The sequence below is a fragment of the Vulpes lagopus genome, chromosome 3 (assembly GCF_018345385.1).
Source record: "Vulpes lagopus strain Blue_001 chromosome 3, ASM1834538v1, whole genome shotgun sequence".
Classification (NCBI taxonomy): domain Eukaryota; kingdom Metazoa; phylum Chordata; class Mammalia; order Carnivora; family Canidae; genus Vulpes; species Vulpes lagopus.
In genome coordinates this window covers 96,317,302-96,339,745 of record NC_054826.1, presented here as the reverse complement: position 1 = coordinate 96,339,745, position 22,444 = coordinate 96,317,302, and the positions used below count along the sequence as shown (strand labels likewise).

The following is a 22,444-nucleotide window of genomic DNA, read 5'->3' as shown; positions in this document are numbered from 1 at the left end:
ATCACAGTGGCAGTGTGCCTGTAGAGGGCCGGGAAGGAAGTGGTGATGACAGCTCGCTTGAAGAGAGTGGCGTGAGGTGGCAGAAGGCGGTGGCAGGAGAGGTCGGAAGGAGTGGGGCTGAGTGGGAGGGGAGGCTGGGCATGTCTGAGCACAGGCTGGCAGTGGAGTGAGAAAGGGTCAGGAAGTGGGAGGTGTGAATTTAAGATCTCCTAAAGAGCAGTGACAAGGACTAACCATAGGAATCAACGGCAAGAGGGCAGAACTGTCAGGGGACTGGCTACATTGGCCAGAGCAGCTGAGCAGCCATCCTGAATAAGAAGACCCAGGGAGGACGGAAGCAGGGGCCACGGTCTTCACTGCAGGAGGGTGTGCATTGATGGGAAGATCAGAGCTCAACCAGCCCCTCCAGTGCCTTGGAGAATTGGGTGATTTTCAAGCTGAGGCCTGAGAAGAGGGAGCAACTTGCTGTGGCCAAACTACTCGGGAAATCACAGCCTGGGGAGTATCACCCAGACATGCTGGGTGGCTGGTACCCATGGGCCTTGCCCGACCCTCCTTCTCTGTGTAGCTGTGCACCTGAGGGGCCCTCCAACTAATCCTATTCTAACTGTTCCTCTCTGTTCAGCATAGTGCTAGCACCTTCCTTAATCTTCTGGGAGGAAAAAAAAAAGCCATTTTCTGTGTTTGGTTAGGAAACCAGCTCCTAAAAGCACTGGTGATGATGACTTAGATTTTGCTTCTGTCTGGGCATGCTCGATAAGTGTGCTTGGGGGTGGAGGCACCACTGACTGGCACCAGAAGCTTTCTAAAAGATGTGCAGTCAGACTCCAACGGTGAAAACTGAAGCAAGTGATTCTGTTGTGGAAAGAATGGTCATGTATGATGCAATGACTCTAGTTTACAAAGGGTTTCTTCCTGTTTTCCAGATCATTTTACAAAGAGCTGTTGGTTTTGAGAATTTTGTCCCCTGAAATTCAAATGATCCCTTTCCTATACCTATCTGTGTGTGTGTGTGTGTGTGTGTGTGTGTTGGGCAGAGGGGCGGAGGGTGAGTAATCAGACCCTGGGATTTTCCTATGCTGTGGCCTGTTTTTAAATGTCTTCCTGAATTAAAAGGTCTCATTCTGGCTCTCAGCAATGGCCTCTAAAATATATCTTGAGAGAGAAATGGATTTGGCCTGACATCCTTCACCTCCCCTCTTAACAGTTGTCAGAAAACTTGGACTGCTTGACACGAGTGGAATTTTTCTTTCCTTTAGATAAATGTGTCACTGTCGGATAGTGTTGTGACAGATGGAAAAATCCTATGTAGGGCACAGGGGAAGGACTGTGAGGGGCGGTCCGGCACGGGTCTTGATATGAACCCATCTCACCTCTTAGTTAATTATTCGTATGCACTTCCTGAAAAGAATGTTCCTGTTTGAGTGTCTCAGTAGAGGAGCTCGGGGGACGCCCATCAGGGGCCCAGCGAGCTGCAGCCAGGCTTGGACCCCGCGTGTCCACTTGGGCCTGTGGGTGGGGGCTGCGGACCAGGCGACCACCTGACCAGTCCTGCCTGCTCCACCCCGCGCCACCGTCCACCCTGGCAAATGGGTGTAGCTTTCCCCACTCCAGCCACCTCACCCCGCCCGCCCTGCGGCCTGACAATGGGACACCTGTTCCCTCTCCCCGCCCCTCCTAATGGCCATGGCTGGTCCTGGGCATCCTCTGGGGCTCACCCCGGAGACTCCGTGCTCTCCCTCTGTGCTGAGACTCCCACACAGACCGAGCAGGGCTCACCCTGCCCTCGGCCTGTTGTCCAGGGAAAGCGCAGCCGCATCGCTCGCCGGCGCCCCCGCGGGAGGAGGGGGGTGGTGAGCGCGAGGGATGCCCAGGCTTCCGGCCCCCTTCGCCGCGCGCCAACCCGGGTTCCCGTGGCCCACGGCGCGCCCAGGAACCGGAGAGATGCGCACCGTTGGCGGTTCCTGCTCCCCGGCGTCCGGCCCGGGTGGTCCAGGCTAGAGCCGGTCCACGCCGCCGGGCCCCCCAGCAGGGGCCGCGAGTGCCGCCCCGCCCTGCCCTGCCCTCCCCTCCCCTCCCCTCCCCTCCCGGCCTGCCAGGTCACGTGGCCCGTGGCGCCCCCACGGGCCGACCACGTGACGGCGGCGCGCCGTTGCCTTGGCAGCGGCTGCGGTGGCCCGCGGGGGCGGGGCAGCCGGCGGGGGCGGGGCCGGGGGAACCCGGCGGGACGCGCGGAAGGAGGGAGGGGGCCGCGCTCAGCGCCCCGGCCGGGCCGCGGGGCCGCAGGGCAGCACGGCCACACCGCCTGCCGCAAGCCCGAGCCGGAGCCGAGCCGGGCGAGCAGGCGGGGCAGCTCGGTGAGTGCTCGCCGTGGGGGGTTGGCGGGGCGTGGGGGGCACCCCGCCCTGCTAGGGGACCGGAATTGCACCGGGAGACTCGACGAGGGGAGGGGATGGGCTTTCTGTTGGGCTAGCTTGGGATGGGGTGGCTGCGGGGTCGGAGGGTGGCCAGGTGGCCGCAACCCTACAGGATCCCCGGGCGGGTGCGGCGCTGAGAAGGCGCTGAGATCCGGGACGGAGGGCGGGGGCGGGGGCGGGGGCCGAGTGCTGGTCCTGCGGCTACTGAGGCTTCCCTAGGGGAAGGGACAGAGATGCAGGTGGATGCCTCCGGGAACCCCCCCCCCGTGGGCTGCGGGGGGCCCTCCCCGCGCGGGTGTGACAAAGACAGAGTCAGGAACAGACTCGCCATTGCTCGTGCCCCAGATGTTTAAAGGAAGTTAAGACAGGCAAACCCCAAAACTGTCCCCTGGAAACGTTTCAGACAGGCCTGCCAAGGAGAGCAGCTCATCTTTAGAGAGCCACCGTTATTCTCCAGGAGCCTTTTTCTGTGACTGCCCCTTATATATAAAAAACAAAAAAACCCTTCAAAGTTCAGGCAGGAGAGCACCTTTTGGAGCCTCTGCCACCTGACAGAAATGTCGATTTGCATCTTGCCGCACCCCACCCCCTACTCCATCGGGAGTGTGAGGACGGGACTCTGCCTCTCCCTGGGGTAGGGGGAGGAGGACTGGCACAAGGTGGGACCTGGGGCTGGGACGTTGGGATGGATATGAATCCCGTCCAGGCTGCTCCCTCAGCAGGAAGTGGCCTCTCTATCTCCAGGACCCAGAGGCCTCCTCAGGACCCAGGCTCCCAGCAGCACACAGCCCGCCCTTCTTTCCATTCCCTGCCACTCTGAGGACATCTGCGGGCCGGAGACTGCCTGGCCACTGCCCAGAGGCCGTGGTCAGCGCTTACTGCACCCAGAGCCCTCCCTGTCCGCTCTCCAATGTCAGCCCAGCCCACGCCCACTGATGGTCCTTGGGCTTCCCTCTTCTTCACCCCACACATGCCTTTACCTCTTTGGAGGCTCCCAGGCCCTCCTGTCCTTTAGCCACCATTTCAGCGGTCACCGAGAGCAGCCTGACCCCAGGCTGCCCCCTTCACTGTTCCTTCAAAGCCCCTGCAGCCCGGCCCCTCCAGGGAGCCCAGCACAGTCATACTCATACTGCCTGGGCTGCCCCCGGCCCCCCACCTCCCCACATCCTGCCTTCCACCCACATTTCCCTGACCCCCTCTGCAGCCAGCCTTCTGTCATGTTCCCTTGCCTCTTGGAACACTCCCATGCAGGCAGCATCTCTTCTTTGAGGGAGGGCCCCTCTTTGCCACTGCTGCCTTTACTACTTACGTCCTTGTCTCCTCTCCTTGCTCCCCAGTAAGGACATCTCCCTTCCCGAGACTGAGGCAGCCACCCCCTCCTCTGCTCCCTTGGCTCTCACACCCTCTTCACTAAAGCAGCATTTAGCTCAATAGGTGAGAATCACCCCCTTAAATTGCTCCCCCACTGGACAGAGTTCCTTGGAGGGACTCATAGGATCCTCACCATTTTCATCGTTGATGCCTAAGTAACAAATGCAGCCTGACCTGAGATCCCAGTGAGCATCTGTGCGATGGAGGTTGGAGGAGGGATTCTCTGAGGAGGCAAAGGTTGTGCCTTCCACCCATCCACACGGCCATATGCTGTCCTCCTCATACCTGTCAGCTCACCTTTGTTACGTATGGGAAAAGAAGAGAGGAAAAGTGAATTTCCAGATGATAGCATTCTAAATTATTTGGAGTTAACTGATGGATTAGTGAGCAGTGTATCTCTTAATTCTCCCCAAGGGAAGGGATGTTTCAGTGATTGAAGTGCATGAAAGCAGTGGTGCTGGCTGCAGACATGGGGAAGGGGCAGTGACCAAGGCTCCCAAGTCGACATTCCTAGACATGACCTAGTAATTGGTATCCCCTGGCAGAAATAGAATACAGAACTGTTCCCCAGGGTCCTTTTGGTCAGTAAAAGCTGTACCTCTGCAGCCTGGCAGAGAGCAAAGAGGAAGGCACCCCAAAGAGAGAGCTTTTCCCCAACTGCAGGATCTTCCCATAGAACCTTTTTAGAGATTGTCATGGGTGGATCAAATCTGGCACATCTCCACAGCCACTGACCATGGGAAGCATCCCTTACCACCCCCCCACCACCCCCCGGCCATGCTCCCTGGGATCTAGAAACACTGATCTGCTCTTAATAGCCTTAAGTAGGCTTTTCATGAGGCCTATGCGGGCCTGAATGTACAAGTTAATATCTGATGCCAGGTGAGCTGTGAGGTGCCTGTGCCCTTGAAGTCTGCCCTACAGATTAATTAGAGCCGATCCAGGCATGCTGCTGCATGGGCCAGCCTCTTGGGCCACATGAGACCGCCAATCCCCCATTTGGATTAGTGGAGATTTGGGTTTAAATTCACAAATCTTGACAGATTGGCCCTTCTGATCTTTATTCTGTGTTACTGTCAAACCAGGTATCTACCTGGGATGACTGCAGACGTCTGTAGCCTCCATTTCTCTGTCAAATGTGCTCCTCTCGGTAGATTCGGTTTTTCCTTTTGCTCACAGTTTCCATTACAGCCTGGATGTGGCTTTCCTTTAGTTACATAAACCAAGTATTTCTCGGGGTGAACTTCACTGATTAAAATCTAAGTTGGATTTGAGACCCTGCTTGGAGATGTGTTTTTCATGATTGGCACTTGGGCATGAGAAGCAGTTATTTTGTTTAAGTGTCCTGTGAGGGTAGGGATGTCCCCACTGGAAGATGCCCAGGGTCGGAGAGTTCAGATGTGCTCAGGGTCACACAGTAGGATCAAATCCGGGCTTGGCAACTAGATCCTAGGATCTTGCTGTAACTCCCTATTCCCTGAAGATAGGGGACAAATTGGAGGATTCGTTAGGTGCTTTTGGCTAACATTGGAGTTCCATTCACCCACAAGGCACACTTGCTTGGAGCCTTTCTGATATAGGATGGAAGGCTGGATTATTAGCTTTGTGGAGACACAATGGATAGTGACCAGGTGCGGGGGGTTACTAGAAATGCATTCCTGGCCCTCCTCCCCAGCAGAGGGTCCCCACAATCCTGTGCAGGGCTCAGGGTGCATCATACTCACACCACCCCTGGTGTAGGGTGTATACAGCAGGTCCCAGAGAAAGTTAACTTGCCTGGCTTCTGGCCCTTCCAGGTCTCGGGAACCCTCTGGGATGCCTAAGAGTGTTTCTCTCCTGCCCCCAGCCTGGCTCCCACCATGAGCGCCGAGCTCAACGTGCCTGTGGACCCCTCCACTCCTGCCTGCTCTGAACCGGGCCACAAGGGCATGGATTACCGAGACTGGGTGCGCCGCAGCTACCTGGAACTGGTCACTTCCAACCACCACTCTGTGCAGGCCCTGTCCTGGAGGAAACTTTACCTGAGCAGAGCCAAGCTGAAGGCCTCCAGCCGGACCTCTGCCCTCCTCTCAGGCTTCGCCATGGTGAGTGTAGACACGTGGTGGGGCCTGGCACCTGCAAAGTGGGCTTCTGCTGTCGCCACCCCGTGATGCTTCAGGGGGCAAAGCACTCCCTCTAGGCCCTACTGGCTGCAAGGATGGACCCTTAGGAGGTCCCCCCCAGCTCAGCACCTGTGAGGAGGGCTTCTCCGTCAACCGGAGGGGTTGTCTAGGGGCCCAGGAGAGTCCCCAAGCTCCAGAGGCCCCAGGATGTCCCCTTCTGACATTCCCACAAAGCAGTTACCTGGCAGGGAAGTTGAGAGCAATTGAAATAGCTTCAGTGTAAGGGAGGAAGGTCCCCATGTCTGCCCCATCCCGGGTACCACCAAACCAAGAGTTTGGAAATCTGAAGGATTTGAGTAGGACTGTGGGATGGATTGGGGTTTGCTCAGGGTAGCCCAGCTCAGAATGCCAGTGCCCCTCAAATGTGACCTCTTAGTGACAAAGCAGAGCCTCTGGCCTGACTCCTTCCTGGCTTCCAGGCCGCAGCTTTCCTTGAGTCACTCCCCAGGACAAGAGTCAGTCTCGAGCAGAAGCACGTGCCCTGAGAAGGGCCATGTCACCTGTTGGCTCCAACGCCCTGACCCACATCCCTTCAGGGGATTGTGCCAGAGGCTGAAGATGCCAGGATTCTGAGTGAGAACAACAGGGTGACCACCCCTCTTTCTCTGTTGTTGTATGCTGTGTCTCTCGGGTAGAAATAATTTTTTTTTTTCTGTAATGTAAAAAGCGATTGTTATTTTGCCAAAGCCCAGATTGGAGACAGAAAATAAGCTGTCAGAGTGACCACGGTGGCCACTGTGGCCGGGGCCTGCTCACCCATTGGTACAGGTCACCCTTGGAAAACCGAGAGCCTGCGTAGTCAGGGTGTGCAGAGGTCACAAGTTTAGAGGCAATAAGTCTGGGTTGAGGTCTGTAGTTTAAAGCAAAGGCTTTATTTAGGTGTTACGTGGTATTGATTTACTTATTTTTAACATCAAAAGGGTATGATTATATGGTGCACAACTGTGGCTTATGGTGATTTTCTTCCCGTGGTTTCCATCTCATGCAGAAGACAGAATGGTTTCTCATGCTTAATTTCAAGGAATAGGTGTGAGAAGTATCAAACGTCACTATAAAAATGAGACCTTGTTTTCTGCACCACAGAATTACAGGATTGCATTGTTTGTCTGGCCTGCTCTTATTATTTTTGTGACTCTGGAAAACAAATCATGGGGAGTATCTCATGACCTGATGCAGTAAGACAGTTTCCTTTGTGTGTGGAGCCCAGGTCTTGGAAGTCACTTCTTGTCTGCAGCTGTCTGTTTAGACCCTTGCCTTACAGGCATTTGGATCTCCAGACTTAGAGAAGCTTCACTGTTTTCCCAGCCAACAAAAGGGGAAGCCCCGATTGAAACCTCCAAAACTATTCATTTAAAATTAGAAAACAAGCCCCGTTCATCAGATTGTAAAACAAAGAGTGAATTCTGGAGGACTAGTTGAAACTTAGTGGCAGCCCGCAGGGTTGTGGTCTTAGAATGAAAATATTGACCACAGGGGCATCTGCATGGCTCAGCTGTGAAGCGTCTGCCTTCAGATCTCAGGGTGCTGGGATCGAGCCCCGCATTGGGCTCCCTGCTCACTGGGGAACCTGCTTCCCCCTCTGCCTCTATCTACCCTTCCACCTGCTTGTGCACGTGCACGCTCTCTCTCTCTCTCAAATAAATAAACCTTTTAAAAGAAAGGAAGAAATAGTGACCACAGAGTGCTATCCATCCCTTGCTTGGCAATGGTGGTCACAGTTGCCATAATAATTCATTTCTTCAGCATTTATGGAGTGTCTCCTCTACCAGCTCCCTTGAGTAGTCCGAGATACATTTCAGAAGCTGTGCAGTGCCCTCACCTTCTCTTCTAGAGGGTTCCTCTCAGGGAGGCTGCCACAGCCTAGTACACACCAGAGATGCAGCCGTAACGGGGAAAACTGGAAAGCCGTAGAAACAGCGTGGGCATGAAGACCAGGGGTGGGGAAAGCAACAGCTCGCCCACTTGACTAGAGTAACTCGCTGCCAGTAGGCCAGGTAATGATTCAGATGGTGGCACAGCTTGGGAGAAACCAGACACATACACACAGATCGTTCGATGGCGTTCCGGCCACAGACACCGTGGCCGACCAAGCGGCAGGAACGAGAAGCAATGAAAACAGGCACTTTGCTCCGTGGAGCCTCTCCCTTCATGTTATGTATCCCCTAATTAGAATTGCAAAGCTGTCCTTTGGTCCAACGGCAAGCACTTATGCCCAGCCTTGAGCCTGTTTCTTCATGTTTATCCTTCTGCGAACACACAGAACCAGTGATCCGAGGCCTCCTCATAAAACCTTTGCATAAGCACACTGAAAAGGCCTTTGGCCTTTTCTCTCCTGAAGGGTGACCAAAACCATTTTTTCTGCTGTAGGCCTTTTAATTATCTTTGTTTACCTCTGTGCCCTCTGTGGTTTACAACCTCCTTCGACTGAGCCATGTCCTTTGTGGTAACAAGAGCCTGCTCAGGCCACAAGGGCACTGAAAAAAGAGCGCCCCTCAGCCTGTGTGGTAGGGCGACTCTCTGTATGGAGCACTCATCACTTCTGAGTTTCTGTTCAGCTGTGGTCCACTAGGACTGCCGTGTCTTCTTTTCACCAACCCAGTGTTCCGTCTCTGCTGACAGGATGCATCTCTCACTCTAGAAGGTGGTAGTTGCTACAAGTAGCGAAATCTTTCTTGTAAAATTTAAAAAATGGGATGTCTTAGGTCTAAGAAGCAAACAGTGGGTAGAAAAGCCTTCTTCTGGCTTCTTTCTGCCTTCCCATCCTCCTTCCTTGACTGATCTGGTTTCTTACCTCTGGGTACCCGGAGCCCCAGAGTCCTTGCGAGGCCTAGACTGAACCATCCGGGGAGGTCCACAGTGCTGGGTGGGGAGTGGGGTGTGGGGGGGTGCCAGGGCACAGTGGGAGCCAGTCTCCGTGGACCAGGTCTCCCCTGGGGGAGGCAAGGCAGGAGCATGCTTCCTAGTCTGTGGTTTGAAAACCCCTTAGAGGGACTCCTGGGTGGCTCAGTGATTGAGCATCTGCTTTCCGCCCAGGTGTGATCCTGGAGTCGTGTGATCCTGAAGTCCTGGGATCAAGTCCCATGTTGGGCTCCCTGCATGGAGCCTGCTTCTCTCTGCCTGTGTCTGTGCCTCTTTCTCTGTGTCTCTCATGAATAAATAAATAAATAAAATCTTAAAAAAAAAAAAAAAAAGAAAAAGAAAGCAAGCCCCTCAGAAAGGCTTGCAGTGAGTGGATCCTGCCTTGCTGGCTATTCATTGCCATAGAGATAGGCTGGGGCTTCTGGTTCCCTCTGTGGATCTTTTTTCCTTTTATTTTTAAATAATTATTTATTTATTAGAGAGAGGAGAGAGAGAGAGCACACCCGAGTGGGGGGAGGGGTACCGGGAGGAGGAGAGAATCTCAAGTAGACTCCCCTGATCAGAGCCTGGATGCAGGGCTCAATCTCATGATCCTGAAATCATGACCTGAGCAGAAACCAGGAGTCAGACACTTAACTGACTATACCACCCAGGTGCCCATTTATGTTTTATTATTTAAAACTAGTTTTTGGGATGCCTGGCTGGCTCAGTCAGTAAGGCATGTGACTCATGATCTTGGGGTTGTGAGTTAAAAAATTTTTTTATTGTTTAAAATTTTTTTTCTTAAATTTTATTTATTTAACAGAGTAAGAGAGAGAGAGAGAGACAAGCAAGGGAGCTGCAGAGGGAGAGGGGGAAGCAGGCTCTCCACTGAGCAGGGGACTAGTGCAGGACTCGATCCCAGGACTCTGGGATCATGACCTGAGCCAAAGGCATACGCTCAACTGACTGAGCCACCCAGGCACCTCTGAAAAAGTTTTTTAGTTAAAAAAAAAATGATAAAAAGTTTTTATTTTATCAAAGTTAATACATGCTTACAGTTTACAAAGGAAAGAGTGCAGGGAGGCTGATAAGCAGCCCCACCCCCTGCCCAGGGGCAGCGCCTCCAGGCTCCTGCTTTCTGAATAACTTTCTCCAGACTGCTGTTTCTAGATTTATCCATTTCTGGACTTAGCTATTGGCGTTGGCTTCCTGTGACTGCAGTGATGACTCAGCTCTTTGCCCAGCCCAGCCCCCTCCCCCAACCCCCACCCCCACCTATGCCCTCATTCCTGTCACCATTCTTGGCCTTCAGGATGCGGGTCCTCCCTGGGGCGTCTGGTCTCCACTGCCAGGTATACCCATGGTCCATGTGAGGCTGTCCAGGTGTGCGGCTTGGGAGTCTGGGGGCCCCAGGAGCCCCCGTTACTACTTTTCTCTTGTTACCCTTTGAAAGATTAGTGTTTTATTTTTTGAAAAACAGCAGTCGTTCGGTGGTGGAGCCCTGCTGATGCCAGCAGCCAAACCACTGGTTCCTGGCAAGCGTGGCCTTGGTCCTGGGTCGGCACTGGGAAGGCCCCTGGGGGGCGGGGTGAGGCCCCCCCGCCCCCGTTCCCCACCCTCTGCTTTAATCTCTCCTGTACCTGCGAGATTCTTCCTTAGCAAGCTGTTCTTTAGCTCAGCAGAAAACAGAAGTTGAAGCGTGTGGACAGCGAGGCGGGTGCCCTGGTACCAGAGCACCTGGCTGAGCCCTGCCCACTGTGCGTTTCAGGTGGCCATGGTGGAGGTGCAGCTGGAGACGCAGTACCAGTACCCCAGGCCGCTGCTCATCGCCTTCAGCGCCTGCACCACGGTGCTGGTGGCCGTGCACCTCTTTGCCCTGCTCATCAGCACCTGCATCCTGCCCAACGTGGAGGCTGTGAGCAACATCCACAACCTCAACTCCATCAGTGAGTCGCCGCACGAGCGCATGCACCCCTACATCGAGCTGGCCTGGGGCTTCTCCACCGTGCTGGGCATCCTGCTCTTCCTGGCCGAGGTGGTGCTGCTCTGCTGGATCAAGTTCCTTCCCGTGGATGCGCGCCGCCAGCCCGGCCCCCCACCTGGCCCCGGTGGCCACACAGGCTGGCAAGCTGCCCTCGTGTCCACCATCATCATGGTGCCCGTGGGCCTCATCTTCGTGGTCTTCACCATCCACTTCTACCGCTCCCTGGTGCGCCACAAGACTGAGCGGCACAACCGTGAGATCGAAGAGCTGCACAAACTCAAGGTGCAGCTGGACGGGCATGAGCGCAGCCTACAGGTCGTGTGAGGGCGTGGTGCCCCGGGCAGAGGCCAGTGCTGCCGCCACTGTGGAGCCCACCAGGATCGACTGCCTGTCTGCCTCCCGGGAATAGCACCACTGTGACACTGCCACAGAGTTCGAGACCAAAGTCTTATCCCCTCCTCCCATCTGAATTCTGGAACACCCGGCCCGGGTGATCCTCCCGCAGAAAATAGAAATTTGTAGTAAAAAGAGAGACTCGGTTGCTAAGAGCTTAGAGGGGGGAAAAAAAAAAAGCCTGGGGCCTGGGGATTTCCTGCGGCAGGAGCCCGGGCTCCAAGCAGTACATGGTTGTCACAGGCAATCTCAGCAACGTGGAACCAGCAGCCAGGAGAGTCGGGGGAGGGCTGAGAGTTTCAGAGAAGGGCTTGCCCTGTGACACCTGAGGTGGGTCTTGTGGCAGCAGGGTGGCCCACAGCTTCGCCTGGTGCTTCCCTCCCCTGTCCTGGGGGGAATAGGTGGCTGGGCTTCCAGGGGAGAGGCAGGAGCCTGGATCAAGTGTCTGCTCAGCAGGTGAGGGCAGTGCTCAGGCCCAGGGGGAGACTTTCAAGGGTGGAAGCCTGGCAGGGCTGGGGAGGCACGTCTGCAGGCATCCCGTGTGAGATGCCCACCTGAGGAGACTTTTAACTGAGGGGTGCTCTTACCTGGCCTACTTCTGAGGTACACCAGGCTCAAATTCCCTCTTCTAGCCAGACTGGAACCCTGGTCACGTTGACCGCAAAGCCACCAGGTTGGGGAAAGGGCCCACAGTCCAGAGGCCTCTATCTTTGGGTTACAAGATGGCCTCTGAGCCCCAAGCAACTGCCCCTCCAGGCTTCAGCTGCCAAAGGTACCTGCCTGTGACCCCAGGTGGCAGGAGGGCACAACCTGGGGGACTTTCTGTCTAGATGAGGCCGTTAGCTTGAGCTAGCCAAATGCAGCAACCACAGGGAGGACAAGACCCCACATAACGCTCCCCTGCAGGGACCCCCAGTCTTCTCAGCCACTTGCAGGGGCCCAGCTCACACATTTCCATGGCCACGTGCAGGGTGGGCTCAGATGTTCTCACTGGACCTGAGCTCAGGTTCTTGGGCCGTGCACATATATATGCCAGCTCAGCCTATTGGTGAGCATGCCACACCCCGAGCTGCTTTTAAAAACCATGTTTACCACATCAGCCAGTAGCAGCCTTGAGAGGGAGCCTTTGTTTTCATTGTCATCAGGCGTCATGCTCTGATGGCACCTCTGTGGACTGCTCACTCTGTGGGGTCTGGGTTGCCTATGCCAAGAAATCCTGGCTAGCCTGGCTGCAGCTGCTGGGAACGTGACATACTGTGGAGGTCATAAACCTTAACACATAACCAAAATGCCAACTGTCTGGGCTGTCTGGGAGCTGTGCCGGGAGTCACCGGTGTAAGTCGGGACATTATGGGAGCCTGGGCATCGGGTTCCCTGGAGCCAGACGAGAGCCTGGCACCTTTCTTGGGCATGTTCCTTGCCTTCTGCAGACCTCTGTCCTTGCTTGCTTGCTCTCTAGTGCATGTCTATTCTTTCCTGGAGCTTTGCTGAAAAGGCTTGTCTGGCTTCATATGTACTCGCTTTGTGTCTGCGTCACTGTGAGACAGCCTCTCTGTGTCCTGGCAGGGATGAGACGGGCTGGCTCCTCTCCACAGCTGGGAGCGGGCAGCGGGCCCTTCCTCTCCCTGAGCCTTTTGAGAGGGGCTGTCTGGTGCCCCTGCCCCAAGTGTGCCAGACGTGCCAGGTTCCCCAGACTGGAAGGCACCCCACCGGTGCCAGCCGGGTGCCTGTTAATGCTTGCTCCGCAGGCAGCTCTTCTGGCCTGGCCGCACAGGGCTAGTGGTTGGGTTACCTGTGACGGTGCCACCTGGATAGGAAAGACGCCGCATCTGTGTTTTTAACGCTGATTAGGAGAATGTAGTTCTTGTCCTCTTTGATCCAGAGTGATCTCCCAGCTCCCAGGGCACGGGGCAAGTGGAATTTGTGGGAACAGACAGGACCACGGGTCTGGGGACTGGCTGTCGGAGGAGAATCTCAGGGCAGCCCCGGAGCTTCGGGGGAGATGGAGGATCAGCTGCAGACACAACTCAGCGGGGCAGGCAGGGGGGTGGGTGGAGAGACGGCAGGTTACAAGCTGGAAAGGCGGTTTCTGAAGGTTTAAACCGAAGGTTTAAACCTTGTGAAGGTTCCAGGCGCAGTGGCCACAGGGCGGAGGTGCCGCGCACGCCGCCCGGAGCCAGCGAGGGCTTGCCCTATTTTCCTCAGAGCAGAGCCTGCCTGGTGCTCAGGAAACAAGCGCCCGCAGATACGCTGAGGCCCTTTCCAAAGTGGAACACAGTCTCCATTTAGTACCTGACCAGAAGTTCCAAAACTCCGGCGTTTCTATTTTAGAAACTGCGAGGGCAGAATGTATTCTAGTGTCTTCTAGGAAAGTGTGTTGAGGCGAAAACTGTGTGAGTCTGAGTGCATCAGGGCTCGGCAGAAGTGGTTACCTGTCTCGTGCTGATTCATTCGTTATGTGTGACACTGGAGATCACGTATGGTGTGCACAACTCCTGTCCTGTGGGGGGGGTTTGAAAACAGTCACCCTGGATTGAACTGAATAAACCAGTGAAGCTGTGAAGTGCCCTCTCTGCTCTTGGCGGAGCGCCGTGGACAGAGGTGACAGGTGGAAGCCCCTGGCTCCTCCCCAGTGTCAGCCGCATCCTGGAAGGCAGACTACTTCTCCTGCAGCCCCTCGTGCCTCCTCCTGATTGCTGGTCACAGGCCTCAGGTCTTAACAAGCTTCCCAGGCAAGGGAGTGGACTTCTCTGGAGTGGGCTGGCAGGGTGCTTGGCCCTAGACATGCAGGGAGGCTCCCTCCAAGGGGGGCCCTGAGAGAATGAAGCATCTCTGCCTGCTGCTTCCCTTCCCCAGCGGGACTCTCTCTTTCTAGAAACACAGCAAGGGACAGCCCCACAGGTGGCTGAGTGCCAGCAGAGCCTGTCTGAACAGGATCATCAGCTTGAAGGTCCCCATACCCTCCAGGTGAGAAGCCACTGAAGCTCTAGTCCCGTGGTGCCTTCTTTATCCCAGGTACTTGTGGTGCTGGGGTCAGGACCGGGGTCCAGCCAGGCAGCAGGAATCCCTCCCTCAGCCTAGTGACACTCATGAGAAGCTGCCAGACGTTCTGTTTTGTAACTGTTATCCATTGAGGCCCCCATCTAGGAAAGGATGTCTCTTATTATTTTTAACCTGCAGCACTTCAGCCTAGAGGCTCCTAGGAATCAGGTATGCCAAGCAGCCAACACCACTGCATGGACAAGGCCTGCCAACCTGTTGTGGGGGGCACATGCCCCTCCGCTCAGGAGGAGCACATCCCAGAAGGTCTGGAGAAGGGCTGGGTTCGGCACAAAGCCCGTGTCCAGCAAGTCCACACCACAGCCATTTCCCCAGCGAGTGCAGCCAAACCATAGAAGGCTGTCTTGACTCACATGCCTCCTGAAGGTGGAGAGGTAGGGTCCACAGAGCCCTGGGTGGGGCCCCTTGGGGCGAGCGGCACAGGACGGCGCTGAGATTCTTCACTAGGCCCATTTACAACCTGCTGAACCCTCTTTCCAGCTCCTGGTGTCTGTGGGTCCCCCCCACAGTTACTGGGGACATAGTATAGACAGGTTCTACGTGAGCCTCAACAGGAATAACCCAGAGGATGCTCCCTAGACAGAGCTCAGCATCCTCCTGCCCGATGGGACCAGCCTGGGCCTCCCCGCCCCTAGCTCCAAACAAATAAAGGCCCTGAGTTTCCTTACAGTCTTTCAGAGCAGGACAGGCTGAGTATCAGCTGAGCTCCCCTGATTCTGAAAGGTGGTGCAGGAGGCCACCCTGAGTGGATGCATCCACATTAGTACGTGCCTGTAAGGCCCACCTCTCCTCATAGTCGGAGACTGCCAGAGTATTAGGACAGAACGGTCTGCCCGCGTATCTGGTGTTCACGCAGAGCGAACTGCAACCTCAAACACTGTACCCCTAAGGCTGTGGCTGAACCACCCCAGTTGGGGCCTCGCCCAACGCCAACCTAGGTGGCGGCATGAGCAGTGGACGCTGAGGTGGGCACACTGAACCGGATGCTCTGCAGATTGTAGCTTCAAGCACAAAGTTGGGGCCACCAACTTGGCCGTGACATGATGCAGCATGTCCCAGTGTGTGCTCTGCGGACTGCACGGACCACGGCATGGATTGGGGCCTGAGGTGCGCTCTGCAGGACTGTAGGAGGGGCCCACTGTCAAATGTCTGCCAAGCACTGGGCGATGCTGGGAGGGAGATGGGCTGCTTTGCCAAGCGGCTCTCCCGGCCTTCGTAGGCCTCTCCCGCACAGGTCTGGGTGTGCAGCGTTTCCCAGACATACATGTCAGCACAGCATCTCACAGGCTCCACACACGGGTAATCTAAGGCCCAGCCTGTCAGGGCATAGGCTCCCCACAGGCCCCCAAGGAGTAGGCCACCAGGCTTGCAAGCCCACCGAGCTGCTCATATGCAACAGGACTGGCTGGAGCTCCAGCCAGGCCTACATCTGAATGCCCAGTGAGGGCCCCAGAGCAGGGTCTGCGAGGGTCACAACTCTGGGAAGAAGCCGTCCACCCTCCTGCTCCAATTGAGCTCACCTGCCCTGTAGCTGGGCTCATTCAACCACTAGAAACCAGCGGCCTCTCCACAGGTCTCGAGAGTGATGCCACTTCACAGACAGTGTATGGCAGCCAGTGACTGCCCCTCACCTGACTGCTCATAGAAGGTTCTAGAATGACTGAAGACCAATGGGGACCATGAACTTTCCTGGGCTATGATGGGGCCCTGGTCCCAAAGTTTGGCGCTGAGCATGTGGCTGGTGAGTGTATTTTCTCATAAGCAGCAGAAGAGGGCTGGCCACCCATCTAGGTGAGCACCCCACACAGCACCAGTGTCAAGTGAACATCGTACTTCTCCCTAGGGCGGGGAAGGAGGTAGGTGGGACCAGACTCTCAGGAGACCTCTCTCCTCACTGCCTCCCACACCTCCTGGGGGTCAAGCGTAACCCAGGCAGAGCCCAACTCAGAGGCTGTCACCAGCTCTGCAGGCTGAAATAGTAACTTTCAATCTTCTGTCAATTCTGTTCTCCAACTCACTTCCCAAATCAAAGGACTGGAGAATGGGGTATCAGGGAACTTCATTAAGGGAGGGGTATAAAGGAGGAAAGGTGGTGCCAACATGTTTAAGCTCAAATGATCCCACTGCCCTCAAACTGTGACAAGCCAGCCACACAGGCGGCCACGGCACAGGTCAAACAGGACCTGAGGCGCGTCCCATCACCGGCTCCCAGGCAGGGCCCATACTGTCGTGGTGTCCCATCACCGGCTCCCAGGCAGGGCCCATACTGTCGTGGTGTCAGGATGCTAAGCAGTCTTCTCTTAAAAGCTAGAAGCTGGGGAGAAAGAACCCGTGCTGGGCACCTGGCCAACAGTCGACCCTGGAGCCGGTGCCAGCTCCTGTCCCTGGGGAGGTGGCTTACATAGGTCTCCCCTGAAAGGAAAGAGAGATCTGCAGGAGTTCCTGCCCTAGTTCTTGCTGCCTCCCGCCGGGACAGAACTCGGCCGACAGCTCCCTGAAGGTGGCGCACACGCGGCGGGCCTCGATGTGTCTGCGGTGGATGGCGTGCTTCCACTGGTGCCGCGCAGCGCCTGTGAGCACGAGCAGGGAGCGGCGGGGTAAGGGGACGGCCACTTCCACCTCCTGGCACAGCACGGACCTGCTGGGGGCCATCACGCCCTCCACCAAGGCCTCCGGAAAGCCGGAAGGGGCAAGGCAGAGCAGCAGGCTGCCGGGTGCCTCCCGGGACATGGACAGCACAGTCGGGGACAGGAGGTTGAGGCTCACCAGCCGCTCCCCCCACAGCCAGGCGTCATCCAGGTGGGGGTCGATGGCCGAGCCCCGTTCGGGGCAGTAGTCCAGGTTACACTGCTCCACCGGCCGGAAGTCCTCCAGAATGGGGTATAGGGCCATTCTCCGCACCACGTCCCGGCTGAAGCTAGGGAGGCCTCTGAAGCCAGTGGTCTTTAGCTTCTGTTTCCGAAAGTTGACTTTGGGGCCGTAGTCCTGAAGGGTGAGGACAGAGAGGAAGTGGAGAAACGTCTGAGTTTATGGGGATGGCTATCACAGACCAGGTCTGGAGAATCTGATCGCGGTGACCAAGACAGGCAAAACTGCCAGACTCTGAATCAGGATCTGGCTCTCCAGCAGCAGGAGGCCAACATCAATGACAAATAAACAGCAAACACTCTAATGTTGATAAACACTAAGGGAAAAAATAAAGCAGGGAAGGGGGGATGAAGTGCCCCTGAAACCAGAGGGAGAGACAAACAAGGCCCAGGGACATGATACCAAGGGGTTGGGAGGTGGGAAGAAAGAGTAGCAAGGGAGGGAGGGACAGCCCAAGGCAGCCTCAGCAAGCAGTCAAAGCTGGGGATCACTGGGGCTCTGAACCACAAGAGAGAAATTAGCATGTGGCCCAGCAATTCTACTTCTGGCCACACAGACACGTGCCCCTGAGTGTTCACAGCAGCCAGAAACCCGAGAAACGACCCACTGTCCACAATCAGACGAGTGGGTGAGGCGGTCGTGGCAGAGCCATACGACAGAACACCATCCAGCCACAGATGCCACACAACACTGACACAGGCTGCCGACGTTGTGGTCAGTGAAAGAAGCCAACACGAAGGGCCACATGTTATGTAATCCCATTTACATGAACTGTCCAGAGCTGGCAAATCCAGAGGCAAAGAAGATTAGCAGTTGCCAGGGGCCAGGGGAGCAGGGAGAGACTGCTGCTGGGTACAGGTTTCCTTGGGGGTGATAGGCACGTTCCAGAAGCAGGCACTGGATATGGCTGCACGTTATGAATATAGCAAAACAAACCATACAGGTTAAATGAGAGAATTTTACGATTAGGGAGGAGCTTTCTAGAATACCCCTCAGACTTGTGACCCAAGGGATGTCCATTTATCCACCAATTCCTGCCCCCTTTGGGTCCCCCCACCCCCAGTGGAGGGTGGTGCTATCTGGTGCAAATGTCTTTCTCCTTCCAGCTTCGGCATGAGCACGGCTCAGAGTGGCTCCCCCCAACCCAGGCAGCAGCAGGCAAGGGAGGAGGGCTGGAAGAGCAGGGCACAGAGGGACGTGACTTGGAGGGGGCTGCCTGGAGCAGCGGGGAAAGGCCTGGCGGATCTGTCATAGAGCAGCAGGTCCACCTGAGGAGGGGTCCTCTCCAAGGCAAGCTGACAGAAGGAGGGTGAGGGCCACAGGAGGCTCCCATAGGAATCCTGGTGGCAGAACCAGGGGCTGGGACCTAGAGGGGGGCCGTGGGGGTGGCTGGGTTTTCAGATTCCGGGTATGTGTGAAGGGAGAAAGTACACAGGGACTACCAAGGAGAAAGAGAAATCTGGAAAGCTCCATGCTTTCTGGCCAGAGCAGATGGAAGATGGAATTTGCCGAGATGGGGACATGGCAGGGTTGCAGGGGCGGGCCAAGACCTAAAGCTCAGTTAGGATCTGGCAAATATGGGAAGCCAGTTGGAGACGTGAGTGTGGGAGTTGCAAGCGCATGCACGGTGTCAGAGCCGTGACTCATGGAGCCCGGCAAGGCAGTGTCTGGAAAAGGAGAAGGGGCCTGAGGACTGAGCCTGAAAACTGGCCATTAGGTGAGGGTGCAGAGGTTGGGATGGAAGTAGTGCGGGTGCTCAGCGGGGTGCTCAGCAGGACGGGAGGAGAGGCACTGAAGACAATGAAGGAGCCCTCCAAGGAGCTGGGCTGCAGGGGTGAGAGGTGGAGCCTGCGGGCGGTCTGGTGGGAAAGGTCCAGCTGAGGAACAGGCGATGTCAGGGGCAGAGGGGAGCAAGGTCGGACAGGACAGCACCTTCTGAGCCAGGGCAGGGAGAGAAGGTCTGGGTGGGGTGAGAAGCGCACCCCCGCACAGAGAGGCCTGGCTGTCAGCAGAGAGACAGCCAGAGAGCTGGGGGAAGGGGGAAGGTGCGGGAGAAGCCACAAGGGGGCCGTCCTAGAGGACACTGGGGTGACCTCCGGGGCAGGGCAGCCCAGCTTGGGCTGGACAGCCAGGCCCGGGAGACCACCTGCCACAGGAGGCAGACATGACCGGGGCTGGGGTTTGGTGGAAGTTGCAGGATGGTGAGGGGCCACAGGGCACAGGAGCACCAGAGCAAGTGGTGTGATGACCATCCTGGTGCCAAAGGTCACAGAAGGGAGAGGAGACAGGAAGGGGAGGGAAGAAGAGAAGGCGTCCGTTGCCTGGCCTGCAGGTCCTGGCAGACACAGCTGCAGGAAAGAAGGGCTGCGATCCCCGACAGAGGGGAGGTCTAGGACTTGGGGGGCCTGAGGATCTCGAAACTGATGGGGAGAGGACTTTGGCAGGAAGGTGACCGGCGGCCTTCTAGAAACCCTCCAAGCTGAGCATCAGTCTGCCCTCAGCTGGATGGCCCCACCTCACGTCTGGGGTGTCTGGTGAGGAAGCTGAACGGGCCACGCCTGCCTGTGCTCCTTCCTCCAACACACCCCATGCACCAACTCCCCTGGCTGCCCAAGCCTCAGGGACAGGGGAGCTGACCCCCCTAGTGGCCTTGAGGTGCTGTGGCCACAGGGAGAGGTGTTGGGAGGAAAGTGAGCAAAAGCACACAGGGCAGGGAGTCTGAGGGGCCCAACGGGGGGAGTCCTCTCTGACCAGCCAGCCTGGCCCTCCCCTCCTCCCCAGCTGCAGCTGGCCTACCTGCTTTCTCCGTCCCGACTGGGAGAGCTTCCAAGGCTCACGGTCCATCAGCTGCACCATCTCAGCTTCCTCCTCCTGGGTCACAAAGTCCTCAATCAGCGTCACACCAGGGAAGGGGAAGGCCCAGCCTTCAAAGTCAGACTCCTCAGCCCCCACGGCCCAGCCAGTGTCAGAGTAGTAAATGAAACGGTGCGTTTTCTGCAAAGGAAAGATGAGGGACTTGGAACCACTGAAGCCCTTCCCCCTGAGTGTGTGCCCTCCTCGGGGGCAGCCCACCGCCCAGGGGTTCTCTGAAGCCACTCTGGAAAGCAGCTGGAGTCCAAAGGGAGGCGGAACCCCGGCCTGGCGCTGCCTCTTGAGAAGGGCCCTCTGCCCTGGCCTTTCTCTCTTTCTTCATCTTATGTGGGAAGAACATCCATGTAACCACTATCTGTTCTCCATTTTAAAGATGAGGTGACCTGGGCCAAGCAAAGTTAAGGAACTAGCCTAAGGCTGCAGAGCTGGGGGCTGCCTGTGAGTCCACACCGTTCTGGTGTCGCTGTGGGGTGTCTAAAGGATAGGACCCCGGGGCTGTCCAGAGGGCGAGCTTGCTGGGCAGCTGAGGGGCAGACGCCGTCTCTGGGGCGGGGATGACTCTGGGCCCTGCCTCTGTGGCTGTGGAGGCACTGTCTGAATCTCCTTTCCCAAGAGAGAACTTGCCAGTCATCCTCGAGGAGTGCCCAACTGACAACCTTCTCCTGCGGTGCTTTCCTCGACCTGCCTCAAGTTTCAGGCTGAGGCCATCCTAGTCCCACGCAGCCCCCAGCGAATGACTTAGCACAAGTCTGGCTTTTTATACCTGGCAGTCTGAGGCCCACCCTGTCCAGTTAATTCTGCTTTCTCCCCCTTTATGCTTCACGACCACTGCTATCCACTTCATCTGTGAACCAACGTGTCCTATGTCTTCTTGCACCTCACACGAACACATTAAAACCAGGGAGTCATCCAGTACCTTCTGCTCATCCCACAACCAGCAAGTTGGACAGATGCTACCCCCACGCCCTTGGTCATAGGCAAAGTCCAGACTTTTGGCACTTCTCAGGCTTTAATTGTGGCAAAATATATGTCATATAAAATTTGTCATCGTCACCACCTTTAAGTGTATGGGTCAGCGTTAGGTACCATCATATTGTTGTGCCCCCACTCCCCCTCGCTAAGACTCTGTCCTCTAAACAACTCTTCTTTCTTTTCCCCAAGTCCCAGACACCTGCCGTTCTATGAATTTGAGTCCTCTGTGGACCTCACATAAGTGGAATCCTGCAGTATTTATCCTCTTGTGACTGACATTTCACTCAGCATAATGATCTCAGGATCCATTCATGTCCCAGCAGGTGTCAAAATGCCCTTCCTTTTTAAGGCACATAATATTCCACCGCGGTCAGTATGCCACATGTTGTTTATCCGCCATCCACTGCTGGACACTTACGCTTGCTTCCATATTGTAGCTGCTGGGAACAGCACTGCTAGGAATGCTGCTAGAACGTGGGCGTACAAGTATCTCTTCAAGTGTCTGCTTTCGATATTTCTGGGTGTCTACCCAGAACTGCTGGATCACACAGTAATTCTACTTTTAGTTTGCTGAGAAATCACCAGACTGTTTTCCACAAGACCTTCCAAGCTTTCACCAAGGACGCTCTGACAGTTTCTGCACTGGCTTCCCAGGCTCCATACCTTCCAATCTGCTTCTCCCCATCCCGGGATCTTTCTAAAGATCACGTGTAACTTCCTTTAAAACCCTGAGCGGCTGCTGGAGGCCCTCAGGACAGGTCTGGCCTACCCAGGGACCACACACGGAGCCCCCCGTGGTCAGGACCCCGCCCCGGAGGCATCCCGCTCCTCCCAGGCCCCTGCCCAAGCAGTTCCCCCGGCGGGAACGCCCAGGCCGGCCGCCAAGGCTCGGAGTTCTTTTTCATTAATTAGTTGGAATTCGTTTCCTGCTTGCCCACTCCGGCTCAACGGCGTCTAGGACACTTTGCCCTGCCTGGTTCTCGGCATCCGCTTCTCTTTCCGGGTGGTCTCCCCTCTCCCGCAAGCTCCCAAGCCCCAGACCTGGGGGCTGCGGGAGGTCTGCCGTCACACTCCCCCCGGGGCTCAGAGGGGAGTTGTGGTAGGACAGCACGCACTTCAGCCCCTTCCCCCCTCCAAGCCCACCCCCCCAGAGCGCTCGTCTCATCCTGCAACGGCCCTCCTTCCCCCGCGAGGGCCCGGCCCCCGACACGGGTTGATCCCGGGCCAGTCTGGGCCTCAGTTTCCCCATATGAAGAAGGGACTTGTGGCACGGCCCCTCCCCCAGCCCTCACCTGCGGGGGGTGCTGCCAGGGCGGGTCACCTCCGCGCTGCCGCTCGCAGATCAGACAGGTCCGGATGCCCTTGCAGCCACATTCCCGGAGGACCTCGGGGGCCGCCACCGCCGCAGCCGCCATCGCCCCGTCCTGGCGACCAGGGCGCAGGCGCGGGGCCGCGCGGGCCGCTGGGAGTTGTAGTCCGCCCGCGAGGCACGAGGTCCGCGGGAC

The 22,444-nt window shown here is 56.5% G+C and overlaps 2 protein-coding genes across 4 annotated transcripts; one reads left to right on the top strand and one right to left on the bottom strand.

Moving 5' to 3' along the window:
- The first annotated feature begins 2,195 nt into the window (after positions 1-2,195).
- ORAI2 (ORAI calcium release-activated calcium modulator 2) lies at positions 2,196-13,731 on the top strand. Of its 2 annotated transcripts, none has more exons than XM_041749307.1 (3): positions 2,196-2,357; positions 5,635-5,872; positions 10,560-13,731. In XM_041749307.1, exons 2-3 carry the CDS (start codon positions 5,648-5,650, stop codon positions 11,097-11,099), a joined length of 765 nt encoding a protein of 254 aa, XP_041605241.1. In that variant the 5' UTR covers positions 2,196-2,357; positions 5,635-5,647; the 3' UTR covers positions 11,100-13,731. The 2 variants fall into 2 exon arrangements, with proteins under 2 accessions (XP_041605241.1, XP_041605240.1); XM_041749306.1 differs by having other exon boundaries at positions 5,585-5,872.
- Positions 13,732-16,270: 2,539 nt separating this feature from the next.
- ALKBH4 (alkB homolog 4, lysine demethylase) lies at positions 16,271-22,391 on the bottom strand. Of its 2 annotated transcripts, none has more exons than XM_041749305.1 (3): positions 22,232-22,391; positions 19,893-19,967; positions 16,271-17,213 (listed from the first exon to the last, which is right to left on the bottom strand). In XM_041749305.1, the coding sequence occupies exons 1-3, from the start codon at positions 22,352-22,354 to the stop codon at positions 16,626-16,628; spliced, it is 786 nt and encodes a 261-aa protein (XP_041605239.1). In that variant the 5' UTR covers positions 22,355-22,391; the 3' UTR covers positions 16,271-16,625. The 2 variants fall into 2 exon arrangements, with proteins under 2 accessions (XP_041605239.1, XP_041605238.1); XM_041749304.1 differs by having other exon boundaries at positions 19,893-20,090; positions 22,232-22,388.
- Between the last annotated feature and the right edge of the window lie 53 nt (positions 22,392-22,444).

What these genes read in the sequence shown, in the direction of transcription:
- ORAI2 (XM_041749307.1), top strand. Translation starts at nt 5,648, where the DNA reads ATGAGCGCCGAGCTCAACGTGCCTGTGGACCCCTCCACTCCTGCCTGC. An exon ending in TCCTCTCAGGCTTCGCCATG is followed by an intron (nt 5,873 to 10,559) that starts GTGAGTGTAGAC and finishes TGTGCGTTTCAG; the next exon opens with GTGGCCATGGTGGAGGTGCA.
- ALKBH4 (XM_041749304.1), bottom strand. Translation starts at nt 22,354, where the DNA reads ATGGCGGCTGCGGCGGTGGCGGCCCCCGAGGTCCTCCGGGAATGTGGC. An exon ending in CCTGGCAGCACCCCCCGCAG is followed by an intron (nt 20,091 to 22,231) that starts GTGAGGGCTGGG and finishes TTTCCTTTGCAG; the next exon opens with AAAACGCACCGTTTCATTTA. An exon ending in AGTCGGGACGGAGAAAGCAG is followed by an intron (nt 17,214 to 19,892) that starts GTAGGCCAGCTG and finishes CTCACCCTTCAG; the next exon opens with GACTACGGCCCCAAAGTCAA.